This window comes from Meleagris gallopavo, chromosome 16, assembly GCF_000146605.3.
Source record: "Meleagris gallopavo isolate NT-WF06-2002-E0010 breed Aviagen turkey brand Nicholas breeding stock chromosome 16, Turkey_5.1, whole genome shotgun sequence".
NCBI classification, from domain to species: domain Eukaryota; kingdom Metazoa; phylum Chordata; class Aves; order Galliformes; family Phasianidae; genus Meleagris; species Meleagris gallopavo.
Genome location: NC_015026.2, coordinates 13,563,353 through 13,580,910, shown reverse-complemented (window position 1 = coordinate 13,580,910; position 17,558 = coordinate 13,563,353). Strand labels below are relative to the sequence as shown.

At 38.5% G+C, this 17,558-nt stretch overlaps 2 protein-coding genes across 2 annotated transcripts in view; both read left to right on the top strand.

Moving 5' to 3' along the window:
* The window catches only part of LOC109370169 (zinc finger CCCH domain-containing protein 11A-like), a 129,935-nt gene that overhangs the window by 21,375 nt on the left and 91,002 nt on the right, over positions 1-17,558 (top strand). The window lies entirely within an intron of this gene.
* The window catches only part of IQCK (IQ motif containing K), a gene marked incomplete at its 5' end in the record, with an annotated part of 42,364 nt that overhangs the window by 19,814 nt on the left and 4,992 nt on the right, over positions 1-17,558 (top strand). Inside the window, 2 exons of the mRNA XM_031555765.1 lie at positions 582-666; positions 6,458-6,569. Of these exons, the coding sequence (XP_031411625.1) occupies positions 582-666; positions 6,458-6,569 (197 nt within the window). The remainder of the gene's footprint in view (positions 1-581; positions 667-6,457; positions 6,570-17,558) is intronic.

Here is a 17,558-nt window from a genome sequence, read left to right as displayed (position 1 = left end):
TTTTGCAAAGCAAGACTTGATATCATGATTTGAGTTTTTGTTAGTGATGTCTGAAATGTAGATACTGCTTAGGGTACTTCTCAGTCATCAGAAATGCAATACATGCAATAATTATCATTTCTTTCATTTTTAGTACATTCCACTTAAGTGAAATCATAATGTAGCTGTAGATACTAAAATAGATTGAAGTTGTACAATTTTAACAATTAGGTTATAAACATCTGTCATAAATTTGTTTGTTGTTACATGCACGCAAAACCTCCTTTGCTTTACAAATGTCGTGTTTCCAATATCTCTTGCTCCCCTCCCCCTGTAATGGTAGCAATTCAGAATCCACATAGGAAGAGTAAGAAAGATGATTGTGCTTTGTGTGCCATTAGTTTATTATTATTTTAAGGAAGAAATGATTGTAGCATACATAGAGTATATTTTAAAGGAGAAATAACTGCACCTTTTATCTTAGAGCATGTCTCAGGCTCCTGAGCAACCTTTTTTATAAAACATATTGCTAAAGAATAAAGTAATGTACTTTTGAAGGCCAGTCTTTTACAAAATAAATATATATATATTTTTTAATTTAGTCCCAGGGAACCATTGCCTCTGTCTTTCTTCCTATCAGAAGAAGAAGCAAGCGTAATAATTCAGGCATTCTGGAGAGGTTATCGGGTAAGAATAATCTATAATTACTTTGCTTGATGTTGAATCTGTAGGACTGTGAATGCCCTAGGGAAAATCCTTACATAAATTTTAAGTAGAGGATACTATAAATAGCTGTTGAGACTCTCATGGTTCGTTGGCTTTGGATGTTGCTCTGCCTTATGCCTAGTGACTACAATCTTTTCACAGGCATTTACACTGATGTAATCTTGCTGTTTTTCTCATGGAATCCACAGCGATTCAAATTTCAAAATACTGAACAATTTTCATTTTTTCAGTTGGTCTTTGGCTAGTTGCTAAAATGTTATTTTGTGTCATTCAGAGTTATATGTGAGTGAGTGTACAGGTGCATGATGAGGATCAGTGAGGTCTGCTCAGAAATAGAAGCGTATAGAAACAAAGATGTAACACTGAGACAATGAATAAGACCAGAGAGGAATGGGGGCTGTTCTTCAGATGATGCAAACATTACTAGTAAAACAGCATTAATGCAATCTCCAATGTAAGGGGGAAGAGCAAGGCCCTTGAGTACCATATGAAGAAAATTGGCTATTGCTGTTATTTTGGAGTGTAACAGCAGTGCTAAGCCTAGGATAAGATAAATTATCTTGAAAATCCTGAAGAGATTCTGGCAAGCCTTTCATTCTAAGGCTCTAAAAACCTTCATGAAGAAGAAATGGACATAAAATCCATCTGTCAAAAGTGTCTTTGACTGCCTTCATCGTAACTTAAGGTTGTAACTGGCTTCTGCTATCACGATAGTCTCATTGGGATCTGTCTATACATCTGGTGTTCTCTAAATCACAATCAGAATAAAACAATCTCCGTTAATTTTTTTGTCCAATTTGAATTGCTACTATAAAGTGCCATGCAGACAAAAATGATGAAATATCCTGAGATCTTCTTGACTGATTTTTGATGCTTTGTATTTGTTTTTCTAAAAAGAGATGGTGTTGACTCTAATTAGCACTGACAATATCACTGCAGGCATCCTTGCAGTGGAGTATTACAAAGGCATACATCCAATAATAGTTAGCTGAGCCCTGCATGGTTACTCAGATACCTTGTGCTTCTACCAGAGGTTCTGAAGGGCACAATCTCTTCTCATTTTGTTAACTTTAAAATTTTCAGCATAGCATTTATCATTTGAAAATGATTCCTGGAAATGAGAGAGGAACCGTAGCATTAAAAAGTAAGAGACATTGAAAATCAAGTGTTCTATGATATGATTCTATGTAAATAATTCAGACTATAAAATTAACAGTTACATATTTTAGCTTATTAGAGATAAAACAAAAACAAAAACTTGGGCTTTTAAAAACTAGAACTTAGTGAGAATAAAAAATCAAAATAATTAGAAGCAAGTTATTCTGCAGGGCTATATGTTATCTTTGAGCTTATAAGTTAAGCAAACACTAAGTTTAAATAAGTATTCAATGCAGTAATGATAGATTCTGAAAAATGCAGGAGAATTTAGATGATTTGCTTTAATATAAATAACCCTGATATGAACTTTCTAGGTTTATATTATTATTATTTATAAATGATCTCATATAAAATATGAGAAACCAGAGCTGGTTATTTTCTCTGACACATCCTGTATGAACTCACTGTGTTTGAGATGCTTCATTAGCCACGTTGATCTGGACAATAAACTTTATTAATTGCATAGCTGGCTAAGCATCTCATCTTCTCATATATTTCCCTTATTTCTGCACATCTGGCTGTCTGCATGTGTGCAGGAATCATCAAAAACAAGTTGTCAGTCAATAAGGATTTTTCTATATGAAGGAAAAAATCATATAGTGCTTTCTGGTAATAAAAGATAGCTTGAAACACTACATTCATCCTTATCTAGAGCAGATATCAGAAAAATCCTTGTTTTGGTAATAATACTTGATTGTTCTCCACAAAGCCTTTGCTGTGGTCTTTCATACAAAGACATTTGTTTCAAATTCAATCAGGACAAATTCTGTAGTACAAAGCAGTGTTAGATACTGTATGGGAACTGCTGAATCATAGCCTGAACCTCTGATTGACCACCTGAGGTGAGCCATGAGTCAGCCACGGGAGCACAGGTGAAGGCAATTCAGCTGTGCTGCTGGAAGGGGTGGAACCTGACTGCACCTCTCCTAGAGCCATTTAAGAGCTGACCACCAGTGGGGAAGGATCTCTTCTGGAGATCCACTCCACCGGGGTTTCATAAGTGAGCCCAGGATATGGTAAGCATCCTATCTTTTCTGCTTTGGTGTAATAACTGTGTAGCCAAGCTCTTTGGTACATCTCATAACTGTAACATCTATATGTTCATTGATTGTACAGATACAAAAGCACCAGGCCACACACTGAAATGCAAACAACAATCCAGTTGCTTTTATAACAGTTTTCTGGTTTAAAAGTCAGGAAAAAAAACTGACAAGATAGTGGAATGTTAGATTAGGACCTTCTTAGCAGAAGAAAACCACAGGAAGTGATGTTAGCTGTTATAAGTACAGCCTAGCAGGAAAGGGAAGGTGCTCTCTGGGTGCAGAGCTTGCCTAGCAGGGAGGTGCAGGTTTCTGAGCAAAGAGACATTTGCTGCCATCATCTCCATTGCTTCTCTGGAGATCTTGTGGTTGGTTTACAGATGTAAAGGATTGTTCTAAAGAAACTCTAATTCAAACCTTCAGTTTCCCATTCCTATGAGAAAAAGTTTTTTAGTTCCAGGACCAAATAAAGGAATATTCGGTAATCAGTATACTTCAAAGGAGCAATGATAATCTCATTTGTTGCTTATATATGAGACACAAAAGCAGTCTGGCTCGGTTCTCTGAGGAGGTCAAGAAAGAAGATCTTGAGAGGTCTTCTTGAGGCAAGCAGCTGGAATAAAGCTTTTGACAGCTATTTCATCATATATCTTTATCTTCTCACATTCTCTTTTATTGACATTCAATTTATCTGTCATGGGCCAAGGCAGTATTCCAATGTCTGATGGAAACCCTTGACTGGTAGGTATCAATTTTCCAGGCACTTCTCCAATTCAAGAAGGTAAATTTCACCCCTCTGCTGCAGAATATGTGCTTAGTGCTACTTATTTCGTGGGGTCTTTTTAATCTTTATAATTTGTATAGCTTATCTCGACTGACAGATTTCTTCATTAATAGAGTTTCCTCTAATGTTTCCAGCAAAAGCATCCTTCTACTGTTCTGACACATTCTTAACTAGCATTGAACATAGTGTATTTGTCTATGTAAATCCTGAAGTATTATAAAGCTTAAACTATAGCTTACACTGTTTTATGTAAACGTATTGGTTGAGCAAAAGTTAATTCAGAATGGAAGCAGGTTTATCTCTATCTTACAGAGTGTTCTTGTGCTTTTGCTGCCATAGCTTGTTCTTTTCCAGTAAAGTGTGAAGACTCGGATCTAGAAGATCACCTGAATATTCGCTGTTCTTTACAGCAAGTCTAGATGCTGTCCATGTGATTTGAGTTTTTAAAAGAGAAATGTTATGCTTGCTCTCAGTTCATAGTTGGGCTGCTGATTTACCGGAAGGACATCAGTTGTACAACACTTGAGCCATTGACCTGGAGTTTTGGCTGCTGAGTCATGGCTTTTTAATCATAGAATTGCACTCTGATAAATAGGCTACATTCTGTGAAATTATCATAAATATGCTGAATTAGTGTTCCTAAAAAATATTTAGAACATGAGGATAGGATTCTGTTCAGTTCCTACCGCCTGTTTTACTGAAGATGAAATATTCTGCTTTTTCTTTCCCATTTCTAAAAAATCTCTTTGTCCTGGGAGTTCATGTTCCTGCTTGGATTTCATATGGGACCTTGGAGTATCTAACTCTGACTATGCCTTTCTTTATCTCAGAGCCCTGTATTTTGCTGTGTATTTCACCATATTCGCTGTTTGGTTGAGAGTATACAGAATCTACTCTGCTTACCTCCTACCTCTTAACAGCTTAGAGCCGTCATCTTCGTTTTCAGTATACAGAGAGCACTGTGGTATTGTTGTGGACCAAAATACAGATTCTAAATGTCTGTACTTATAAAAGGACACTTTGTTTTTTTTCTCACAACAGGTTCATATTTAGAAGTAGGGGAACTCATTTCTGTGTCTTCCTGTCTCTCTTCCGCTGGTTTTTTATGTTCCATAAACATTCCCTTAACCCTTTTCTGCGTAAAATAAATGGACTCACTGAAATAGAGAATTAGGGATTCTATAAAAGCATATTCTCTTCTGTTTGGGATTATATATATATTTTTAAATAGTATGTTAAGGATTTCATAGAAGATAGAAACTTTTTAAATATATTTTTATGGAAAGAAGTCACTAGTAATAATAAATCAATGTTTTGTTTTGTTTTTTTTATATTTTATATTCACCTTGTAAGAACTTTGTATAATCTTTATAGGAGATAATACAGAACTGTAGTAGTACAGCGGGATGTTTTAAGAGGACTAAGAAGTATCTGATGTCAAGTGACTTAGTGGGAGTCTTCCCCATCTGTATTGATTATGTAACCTTGCATTGTATTTCTGCTCTGTCAGTGCTCTGAAATATGCCAAGTTATCTTCTTCAGTGTGGACTGAAAACTGCTGCTGGAGTGCAGCTGCTGTCTGTTGCATTTTCAGTTGTACCACAGAGGAGAAATTCTGTGTGGGAAGAATACTTCTGCCAAAAATATGTATATATGTATATAAACAAGTGGAAAGTTGCATCCTGCTGTTTTGTCTTCTGTGCATCTCAGAAAAGCAGGTGAAAACAGGAACTCTGTTAGAGTAACAGAGTTTAAATCACAGAGCAGGCTCACTGCCATATCATCCAAGAATGAAGTAAGCGTAAGTTCTCTGGACAGCTGAGCAGTCAGCTTCCTGAAAGTAAAACACATCCAGGAGAAGCAACGCGTATGGCTGCTTGTTTCTCCAATGCTGTTTAATTTCAGCCTGAATAACTAGGACATTATGGCATTTTGTATCTGTATCATTTAGAAAAAACATAAACTCTATTTTAAATAATTCTATTATTACCTGAACGTGACTCTAAGAGAATAATTGCTTATCAATGAGCAAATGCTACAGTGACCACTACCTGCTACTGTCAGAGTGACAGCATCTGTTCTGGATTTTTGCTCTAATGCTGGAGTAGTAATTGTGTGAGTGCTAAGGTGGATAATGGGCAACATACTACTGTTTAATCAAGTGTGAATTAGAGCAAGTTCAGGAGTGGTGAAAGCTGAATTATTTCTTATGTTTGTAGGATCTATACCAGTACAAAAGCAATAATGGAGGAATTCAACTTAAATGGGGATAAAGCCTGTGACTATTGTCATTCTCATGGAAGTAGAATTAGGCTTTTCATAGGAGTGATTGCCAAAGAATAGACATCATGTAATGCATTCCAATTACTTTAAATAAGAGATTAATGCCTCTTCTGTTTGTGAAAATGGTATGGCTAGGATTGCAGCTGGTAGCAGGTGTGAATCAGTTTGCTGGAATAAATTTTCTGCTGCATGACCCTTCATGTGCCTCTTCTATTCTATTGTGTTGATCAATGGGTTGGTTTTATAGCATTGTGGTTTTCTAAAGGCATTACTACCCTACAGTATAATGCTTTAAATTTTAATTAACTTAAGAATTGGCATCTCACTGCAGTCACATTCTCAGGAGTCCTTGGTAATCAAAGTGATCCCTTAATTGGCATATTTATGTTTTCAGGGGGGGTTGTCAATTGTGTGGGTTTTAGTTCTGTGTAAGTAGAATGCTGTAAACCTCTGGGATCATGCTTTATATCAAGCCTTCCTTTTCCAGGTCCGCTGTGATAGGGAAGTACAAGAGCTGCGTCAGTGGCAAAAGCAGTTGAGAGATGAAAAAATCATATTTCAAAGAGTAGAAGAATTCTGGGCTAGGCAGGAAGCCAAAGGTAGGTGAATTAAATTGCTTATTGTAATGATTGTATTTTACATTAAATATTTAATTTTTATACTTTAAGTTGCATTAAGAAATAAGACGCTGGAACACTAATCATGAGTCACAAGAAAAGGCAGTGCCTGGTGGAAGTGCCTTGCTGTTTCTTCACAATCACTATTTAACTTAGTTACTAGTATAGCTGAAAGTGGCAATGAAAGTACAATGCAGGGCCAAAGATGAGTAACTTCACAGAATTATGATAATGTGGTGGCACAGTATTTCCTAGTATCAGACTTCTACCAGCTGCAGAACACTGAAATGCTGATTTGTACCAGACAGGTTGTAGTATGATTTTTCTGAACTGCAGAATTCCTGCAGCCTTCATTGTGCCAACACTGCTGCATCTCCATCAACATTCATAAGTATCGATGAATGTCAGTGGGTGTCATTTTTCCACATGGAGGAATTCAGTGACAAACCTTTCCTTTGTACACGCTTCCATGTTAGATGCCATTTTTCAGAGTGCCCTCTGCTGCCATCTGTCATGGGGCAACAAAATGTAATGGGGTATTGGTGGGAAGGTTCAGCCTCTACTGCCATCCCTACAACATCTGCCCCTGATGTTGTAGGCCAACATAATGAAGTAGGAGGCATTATTTTCAGAGCAGACAAAGAAAATGAGGCCATGTTGCTTTAAGAAACTTTTTTGTCTGATTTTGAACAAGGCCTTTCTGACAGGGACAAAATTATTCTTTCATTATTCAGGCACATTAGTATGATTATGATCACCCTCTGCCTGCTATTTGTCTACTAACACAGGAGGATTCTCTAGCTCTTTATCAGCCTCTGTTGTCTGGACACAGATGAGATCCACATAGGGATGTGAGCTGCCTGTCAATAGACAGAGGTAATAGGAGTTTATTCAGCTATACTGCTCATCATCTGATGAGGGGGAAATGTCTGCTTTAGCAATCGCTATTGTGTCCCTTGTTCTGATGGCCCTGCTGCCAGTCTTTGCCCACAACTATGTAAAGTATTCAGGATGTAGTTACACACAGCTGGATCAAACTAGTAATTGCCAAAAGGACTCGTCACAGTCTATCTCTGGAAACAACTTCAGTGACTGTGTAACTGCAACCATGGGTTTGGATCAGCAGAGGTTATCTGTGGGACAGGTTATTTTTCTGTAATGCTGCCACATGATTGCTGTATCTACCAGAACAGAAAGAGAACCGGGGACGGGGGGACAATCCCTTCCCAGCAGCCCACAGCTTGGTTAAATGGAGCAGAACGTGAGATGCTGTTGTCATCATAGCTGGTTCCTGTTCAAGCTGAGGAAGTGCTAACCTCTAGGTGATCAGCAGGAGCTAATGGCTGGGGGCAAATCATGTTAGATTTCTGAAGCTTGGTGTGCAAGATGGCATCCATCAGTGCCCTCATTCTGAGCCTGGTTTTCATGACATTTCACTGGCTAAGGAGGTTTGTTTTTGAATCCCTTCAGGGCTAAGGGAGTTTAGAATCAGGTTTCTGTGAAAGCTTTTAAAATAGTGAGTGCTGGTCAGTTAGATACCAACTATCCAGAAAAATCTCCAACTCTAGGTTTCAAGTGATTGAAAATTGCTGATGCGCAGATAGGATTAGGCAGCTTCTTTGTTTTAAGACACCACTTGTCTCAATGCTCTCAAATGAACTAGGCAACTTTTCACTCAAGGACTGAATATTTATAGTAGCTGTTTGGAGCTGTTTCTCTTAGCTGTATCTATATGCCTTGCTGGTGCTTTATTAGTTAACCTTCTTGAGCCATGTGTCCAGTTTCTAGATGTTTAGAGTCTAAGCTCAGACATGGAATTTGTTGTGCTGTGGCTTCATTCGAAGTGGAGTTTCTCTCATTTTGTATGCAACCTAACTCTTCTTACTTAGGTGGAGTTAGTGTATTCATGAGCAGACATGAGGTAGGGTATTCTGGAGTTGAGTGTTTGACATTCTCACAGCAGGCTTTGTTTTAGAAACTACAGTAAGAATGTACATCAAGAGTACTCAATGGTACAGCTGTAGCAACCAGGGCTTATTGTACAAAAAGAGAGCCTTGCAATTCTTCAGTGACTTTAGTCATCAACTCTTGTGGCTATTGCTAATTCCAAAATCATCCTACTTTTTAATAAATGATATGACAAAACTTCTTTATTAAGTAGTTAATCATTAAGTAGTTCATGCTCTGTAAATGCCAATGGGATTAAGAGCAGTTAGGTCATTAGCCTAATGCACTGCAATTATTCTTTCAATTTGATTGTACATCCAGTCTATCTGTGCAGTCCCAAGTAGATCAGGGTAAAAGCATGGCACAAAAGTCCCAAACATTTCCCTCTGCTTGAAATCTTCTATAGAAAGTTTTTTGACTAAAGGTGAATGAGAAATCTGTCACTAATAACAATTGTTGTAACAATTGGAATTACAAAATAGCCCATTGTTTTTAGCTTTCCATATTTTAATGGCTTCTTTTCCTTCACACAAAATAAATGTAGTTGGCATGTGGGTTAATAATAATATTTTAAGCCAATGCTTGGATTTTCTGATGTGAAATGCTGGCAATTCCAGAGGGGCTACGTTTATGTAATAGTAGGAAACACAAAGAAAATATGTAGCACTTACTGACTGATAACAGACATCTCCATTGACAAGCTTCTGATTCCTTCAACATCTGTTCAGTGATTTCCGATTTATACCTGCTCATCTGTTGAGTAGCACCAGTTTTGAAGGGATCCTCTCAGGGTAATGTTGCTGTTATGCTGTGAGCTGTTGAGTTTGTTGAAGTGCAGTGCAGAGCACCAACTAATTCTGCAATCAAAACTGGATAATTGGACTATATTTCTAATGGACAGAAGGTTGAGTAGTTATAGTACAGATCTTTCCAGTAAATGTCTTAATACATGGTGCTTTTGTAACACAGTTTCTCATCTGTTGTGTGGAGCAATATTTGAACCCGCTCTCAGGTGAAGCTGTGCAGTTAAGTTCTGGTCCTGCAGCTGCCACCCCAGGGGCTGGGTAACCTCCTGGCTCACCTGCACTGCGCAGAGCCTCACACAGAGGGAGGTCTGTTTCCAGTCCTGCTGCTCTCCCTGTAATGACAGATGGGGATGGTGGTGGTAGCCACAGGACAGATTGTTCTGTGGTTTGCAAACTTGCAAGAGCAAGGAGAGCAGTTCCTTCTTGGTGGTATTTTTTCTGCCCAGGCAGCTGTTCTTCATGATCTCCAGGGAAAACGTGAGCTGGAGGCTAGTTTCAGCTCCATAATGCTGCTTAATAAAATGTCTGAAGTCTGCTTTTGTTGGGATATTGAATGATTTGGAGTGTGTGTACTGAAAACTCCATCCACTGGAAAGTATGGAGTGGAGAAACCTACTCATCCAATTCTGATTGCAGAGTAAGTTGGTGTTCTGTGCACAGAGGATGACATCCATCCAACATTAGCTTCCAGCATTCACAGTTCTTAGCATGGGAATGACTGACCTGCATTGATAGCAGTGCTGCTGCCAATGAAGTAGGACCAGATTTCTTTGAGCGGATATTAAGGTATGGAAAGGCAGGCCCATACCTAACAGACAGCACTGAATGGCAGCCCCAAAAGTGGTGCCTCATACCCACACAAGCAGCAAGGACTGCAATGAAAGCACATTGTATTTCAGCTGAGAAGGCATAATGTCAGCTGGCAGAAGCCTCACCAGGAGCATTTTTTAAATTAAGTGTTAGCCAAGAGAATGTGCATGCAAGAAAACATGCAAAAAGAAAAAAAGAAGTTAAAATCAGAGTTGTCATAAATAATCATTTTTTCAAAAGATGTTGTTTTCAAAACCTTGATGTATCACAGCCTCCTCAGGTGCCTTGCTGTTATAGCAATATATGAGGGTTGCTCTGAAAAATAAAGCCTCCTATTTCATTACACTGGCCCACAATGTCAGAGGCAGATGTTAGTGGGATGGCTGTAGAGGCTGAACCTTCCCACCAACACTCCATTACATTTTGTTGCTCTGTGACAGATGGCAGTAGAGGGACGCTCCAGCAGAGCAGCATCCGATGTGGAAGTGCAGGTAAAGCAAAGATGTGCCACTGAATTTCTCCATGTGGAAAAAATGGCACCCATTGACATTCATTAACACTTGTGAATGTTTATGGGGACCAAACAGTGGGTGCTGGCACAGTGAGGGGTGGGTGCTGCATTTCAGCAGTGATGACAGTGACAGTGGGGCACTTCTGCTGGTGCATATTGTTATGAATTGCATGTAGCTCTTGTTCTTTGCTGGTGAAAATGCACAGGTAGAGCATTGAAAAAATTGTACTTCATAGCCAAGAATTTGCTCCATCAGATAGTGTTATTTTACTCGGGTGTTTTTTCCCCACGGAAATAAGTAGGAGGTGTTACTTTCGGAGCAGCCTATGATAATGTAAGGTGCTACAAGCTGGCAAACATTTCTGTATCTGCATTGTGCTATACGCAGGACTTTCAAAGCCTCACTTCACTATTAAATGTTTAGAACATTGAGTATTTTCTTGTCTTCTAGCAGATCTGACTATGTGTAAAGTCAATTTTTGCAGTGATCAAGTTTTTCTTCAAGTCTTTGTGGGATTGTATGGCCCCTTTACTGTGGTCCGCTAAAAGTTTAGGTTACAAAAAAAAAAACAACCTAAGTATAAGTAAATGTTCTGAAGATCAGAAAATAGTGGATATAAAAAGTAAAAGCTGCATTTTCTTCTCTGTAATCTATGTCTAATTCTGTCTGTGCTAATTGTTCAGAAATTGCATTACTGAAGGTGATGATAGAGGTTGATCTAGCAGGCTTACTCATTCATTTTAAATAATTCCAGTTTGAATTTGTGTTTTGATTCAAATCTTCAGTTTGTTTGCATTTACATCAAGGGCTTTTTCAAATGTCCCTTAGTCTGTGGTACCAGTCAGATTTACAGTTAAATAGGTCTCTCACTTAGTTTTGGGAAACAAACTTGGAAAGTGTTTCCACAGTATATTTCCAACAATGCTTTGAGAAAGAGTGTAAATGATATTAGATGTCTGATCACAGCTTACAATCTTCATGCATAGAAAGTTTTAGAAGTTGAAGTTTGAAGTATGCTTCCAGGGGACAAGATGAAACCATTCTGAAAATAATGTCAGCAAGAAAAGTCAGGACCAAGGTGGGGAGGGACTGTGCCATTCAGCTGTTGAATTCATACCAAAAACTCCCATCTCTGAAGAAATTTTTCTGTAAACTACACTTACGTTGTTTTGGAGGATCACATAGTGATAAGAGTTCCCTTGCCTTCTTTACCAATTGTTTCCCAGTGAAAAAACAACTTCCTTTTAATCATCCTCATAGAGATTTCCTATCATCAAATTAATTATTTTAGGATGGTAGGACAAAGCTGTTCCATCACTCCAAAGTATGTTGTAAAATTGTTCCTTTTCAATTTTTTTCTTTGACCAGTGCAAGTTTATATTGCTTATATCACATTAGCTTTCAACATTATCAACTTGTTTCTGTAATTATTTGACTGAGCCCTGCTAAATTACTATGAGAGTATCCATTATGTAAATTAGCCTTGGGGCACAGACAGATGGCTGTTTGGAAACAGCTGTACCACTTTAAGAAGTTACTGTCCAGGGGTTTTCATTATCAATCTCAGCTGTGATGCCATAATTAATTATGTTGGTGCTCCAGCTGCTTGTATTTCTGCTATTACTACTCTGCTGTTTATTAATGTTCTTAAACCTCGTTTCATTGTAAAGTCAACAAAGTTGGTTTCCACTGCCTTTGTCCATGGTGTGGTCTCACCCAACTGACTGCACCAAAGGGAAATATGAGCACTTATGCAGTAATTAATAGCGTAACACAACTGCTTCTTAAGCTCATCTTTCTACGCATTTGGTTTAACTGAAATCTCCCCTCTAATTAAACCACTGAGCTCCCTGCATCAAGCAGGACAAAGCGTTTGCTATTACTGGAAGCTCAGATGTCACAAATAAACCATTAAGATCAAAAGAAAAACATTTTAAAATTGTTAGATCATTGTGTTACAAAGTTAGCTACATCAAGAATAACAATGAAATCTCTCTTAAATTTGTAGATGACTCGAACCCTGTTTATTGGATGCTGTAAATAGTGTTGAATCTAACTGTAGGGGACGAATGGTGAGCTGCCAGATAGCTTTTAGAAAATGCTGACTCGAGCAGTAATGTGATTCTGTTGACACTACTAGAAGGATCAGCATACCTCCCTGCAAAAATATCAGCCAAAATGCAAGCTAGCAGTCACATTCTGCTGTGGTGCAGCTCACAGCACAATGCTACCTATACCTTTTTTCATGGCTATGTTTCAGGCAAATGTTTATTATATTGGTGCTGAAAGCAGTGTGATGCTGAAAAGTGATGCCAAAGGGAAGTTAGAAATGTGGCTGTATTGTAATTAACAAGTTTAAAGGCATTCTTAACTAATTTTCCTCTTTTCAGAATGTGTGTAAACACATCCATCATAATTGAAACAAATTGTGAAGTCTTAATTTTTATAAGAACATAGGCAGAACAAAACAGCTTTTGAGTATTTTTGTTTGTTTGTTTTTAAGTAGGGGCCAAATTGTGATCTGCTCTGGGCAGCTGAGGTGCCCAACAACTTTCCCATCAAAAAGGTAGTTCTTGTGCTTCCTTGGCTGAGGTTTCTACCAACCTCTCCTTTCCTTGGCTCTTGTGCTGAGGGTTTTGTAGTGAGCTGCTCCAGCTGGCCGATCTGCCCAAGGACTGCTCTCAGTTCTGTGCTGTGGCCCTCCACGTTTCTTTTCTGCTGGATAAGCCCAGTATGACACAGCCCTTAGGTCCAGTGCAAGGGAACTGGTGCCCCAGTAATGAGGGGAGCAAAGCCACCCACTTGAGATGGCAGCTCACTTTTTAGATCAGCTACTCTGTGCTGTGCCTACAGGGTCATGTGAAACTATACCCTATGTGGTATGTCTGCTTGGTGTGCTAGGCCAGGGTATAAAGTAACCTCATGTAAACCGCTGACTCTCCCCCTACTTCAAAACACATTTAAAAGCATCTCTTTTTTTTCTCATTTTGCAAATTTTTCACTCTCCTACCATTGTATGTTATGTACTATTTATTACTAGTTTTGGGATATAGCATGTGAAAACTTTGCATGAAAATAGTGAAGAAAAGAAATTGGGGCAAAAAGAGCATCCCACAGAACTGTTGATCTCTTTTAAACACGTGTGGCTGACAAATTCCTTTTTGAGCGCAAAGAAAAAGTTATATTTCAGCCTTATCTAAGGTCGTAATGCTACAGCACTGTTTGCTCCATTGCTGTAAAACTACATTCCATAAAATGATCTATATATCAAGTGTAAATTACTTTTATCAGTTTCTACTCACAGACTGAAAATGTAGAAATGAAATGCGTAACAGTCAGGACTCAGTTTAGTGGTGCACAGCTTTAGACTTGCAGAGAGAATTAGAATTCTTCCCTGTATAGATCCATTGGTTTAGCATAGTTGATGGCATAAATTAGTTCTAGAATATTTACAGAAGTTTTAAAAATTATTACAGTCAACATAGGATATGTAGGTCACTCCAAAAGTAATGCCTCCTGCTTATTTCCCTGGAAATGACAACAGATACAAAGAGCACAGTAACACCATTTGAAAGAGCACATTCTTGGCTACAAAACACCATTTTTGAATACAGTCACCACCACTAGCTGTGCATTTTCACCAGCAGTGAACAAGAGCTGCATGCTGGGCTCATCCAGATCTGCACCAGTGGAGGTGAACCGCTGTTGCTGTCACCACTGCAGAAATGCAGCACCCACCCCTCACTGTGCCTCACCCACCCACTGGTTGGTCTCCATAAATATTCAGCAAGCATCAGTGAATGTCAGTGAGAGCCATTTTTTCTGCATGGAGGAATTCAGTGACACCCTTTTGCTTCATCTCCACTTCCATGTCCGACACCGTTCTGTCAGAGCCCCTCTGCTGCCATCTGTCACACAGCAACAAATTTTATTGCTGGGAAGGTTCAGCCTCTGCTGCTATCCCACCAACATTTGCCTCTGACATCATGGGCCAGTGTGATGAAATAGGAGGCATCACTTTCAGAGCAGCCCCTGCGCTACTAATAAAAAGCAACCTCTGGAAGTTATGAATGAATAGCAAATGAGCTTGAGGCTTCTCTCTTTTTTTTTTTCTTCTTATTGACTTTGTTAGCTACCTGTTCTTATAGGCCACCATAGCCTTAGCTTTGCAAGTTACAGCGACTGAACACTGCGTATGGAAAACATAATTAAACCAGGCTGAGAAATAAAGTGATCTTCAGATGGGGAGGGTTGATTTTGAGACACAGGATGGAATATTCCTTTACATGCCATTTGATTTTCAAGCTGTATTTCTCCTTTGGCAGTAGAAGTTATTACTCACCTGTGGTGGGAGCTTTTACGAATAGTTCTTTAAAAGAAAGAATCTTTTGCCTTGGGTGAGTGCAACCAGCAACATGCTGGATGAACTCAGAACGTAGGTGTTAATTTACTGGAAAATCCTTGAAAACATGAATGAGGCAGCAGATAGATAAAGGAGAGGATAGGCTGCTTATTTTAGGAGCACTGCTGTGCTAAAGCAGGAACAGATGCATGCTGTCAAGAAGTAAGGAAATGTGGTCAGTCCTGCAGCTGTGATCTGTCTCCATCTGAATTATGAAGAAGGATTTGAAAACTGAGTAGGTTTACGAAGTTAAGCTGCGGAGGGGAAGTCTTGTCTGCATTCTTGAGAAGGATGGCTGTATCGCGATTGTATCACAATAAATAACAATGTTACAATGAAACAGAATGGAGGAAGGGAAAAACATTAAATTCAGTGCCGGGAAGGGAAAGTTCTGCCTGATGAAACTTCTTGGAACTCATTACATAAACAAGCATGTGAATATAGTCATGGACTCCAGCAGATACTTACTAATGAGTCTATAAATGAAGTTACAATTGCACGCATGTTTGCAGAGTGAGCAGTTTCCCAAACAAAATACCAGGAGGAGTAAACTTTTTGCTCCCGAGAGGCGCGTATTACACTAGGCTTTAAAGCTATGTGTATTTAAATGCACCATAAGTGGTAGTGTTGGATTAGCAGAAGACAAAGTCTGAGTAGATAATGGATCTCTTAAAAATGGCACCTCTGTAGTTTGCTTACGAAAATTCAGCTCGGTAAAATGTAAGGAATTCATTATTTCTACATCTCGGGTTACTTTTTCCTTATTTTTTTCCACTTTGATCAAGGGAGGTTGAAGTGTAGTCATGTTTAAGCATGGTTGCACCAATTTTTTTTTTCTTTTTTTGTGATTTAATCAGCCTTCCCTTAATTATACCTCTAATTCTTTAATTGATCTCATTATGAAGTTCTTGTAAGCGGAGACTTCCCCATATTCCATGGTTCCACACTTTTAAAGTATATGAAAATATCCGTTAATATCTGAAATGTTGCAGGTTCATCTTCTGATGATTTTGGTTCCAACTGTGATGCATGAATTGAAAGGCTTCTTGCTGTCACTGTGCAACTAGAACAATTTTAGTACTAAAAAAAAAAAAAAATCACTGTATTTATAGGCATTCCATTGGTTCTTTCCCAAACGAAAGTGCTATGTTCAGAATGATTTTCAGTGGAACCAGGTGTGTAGTTGCATTCAGTTTAAAAGTAGATCTATAAGTTATCAGTGGCGCAAAAGACATTGAAATTTCTTTTTTAATAGTGGAAGGAGATCCAAGAACAAAGCAGTGCCTGTGGCTGAGTACGTGGTGTTTTTCACCAAGTCTAATTCGAGATGCTTGAGATGTTTCTGAAAGTTTAATCTTGGCACGAACAGCTGAGAATGTAGCGATAAAAGTCATAAGGCTCATGAAGTAGATTCTGCCTTATTGGTCCACACCCTGAACTCAAACGTCTTTGAAAAGTTACAAAGATGACAGTCACTTTAATTTCTGAAACTGCATTGGGCGTGTTTGAGGGGAAAAAAAAAATAAAGATGGCAATTTAGATAAGCTACAAACTATGCGATCTTCTGAACTGTGCTTACACAGGCGCAGCAGTTACCAGCAGAACAAGGCCGAAGAAATCTTCCAGCACCAAAGTTGTACTTTTACCCATCACTGAGCAATTTTTAATAATGATTGTAGTGTAATAATGACTGTGGCGGAAAAGAAGACAGTTGCTATTTGCTGATTGTTCTGAGATTATAGAAATGCATTTTGTTTTTCTGTTTTTAAGGAGGGGAGAAATTCTTCATAGGCTTTGCAATATTTTTTCTTTTAACCTTTACAAGATAATAGTGAAAAAATGAGAACATTTGTATTGAAAATTCTGTTGTTTTTTTAATTCAGCCATATGAAAACAAATTTATATCTCTACGCTAACTATGGGATGTGTTAAAACCCCAAAGGAAAGGCTGCTATCAAATAAGAAGTAAAACCTCCAAATATTTCTGCAGCAAAACTAGACTTGAGACTAATTTGGTTGAGAAGAATAAAATTGGGAGGCAGGAAAAGAAAAGAAAGACCATGAGCCATTTGTGCAGTCCTAAAATGGGACTTACAGATTAATGAAGGACAAACTGCAGAACACACAAGCTACTTGCCCCTAACTTCCCTTAGGTATTGGACATCTTTTTCAACATAACTGTCTCTTTGTTTTTTTTTTGTTTGTTTGTTTTTTATGTACCTTGTTATTTCTTTTAGTTTATGTGAGTGTTTACATTTGATGGCTTTACAGAACTTACCTGTTAGTAAAGATGTCAGAAATAAGAGGGGTTCTGGCTGTCAGTGCAGCGCTGATGAAGCTCCCATCACACCTGGCTTTCCAGCTCTGCCCAAAGTGCCTTCTGCCGTAATTCCCCAAATGCTTTTTGGGGAGCCCCGCTTCCAGCCAACTTCCATCTGTTTTTTGCATCTCAGCTACTTACCTGGAAGAGCTGCAGCAATCAGCTCTTGCTGAA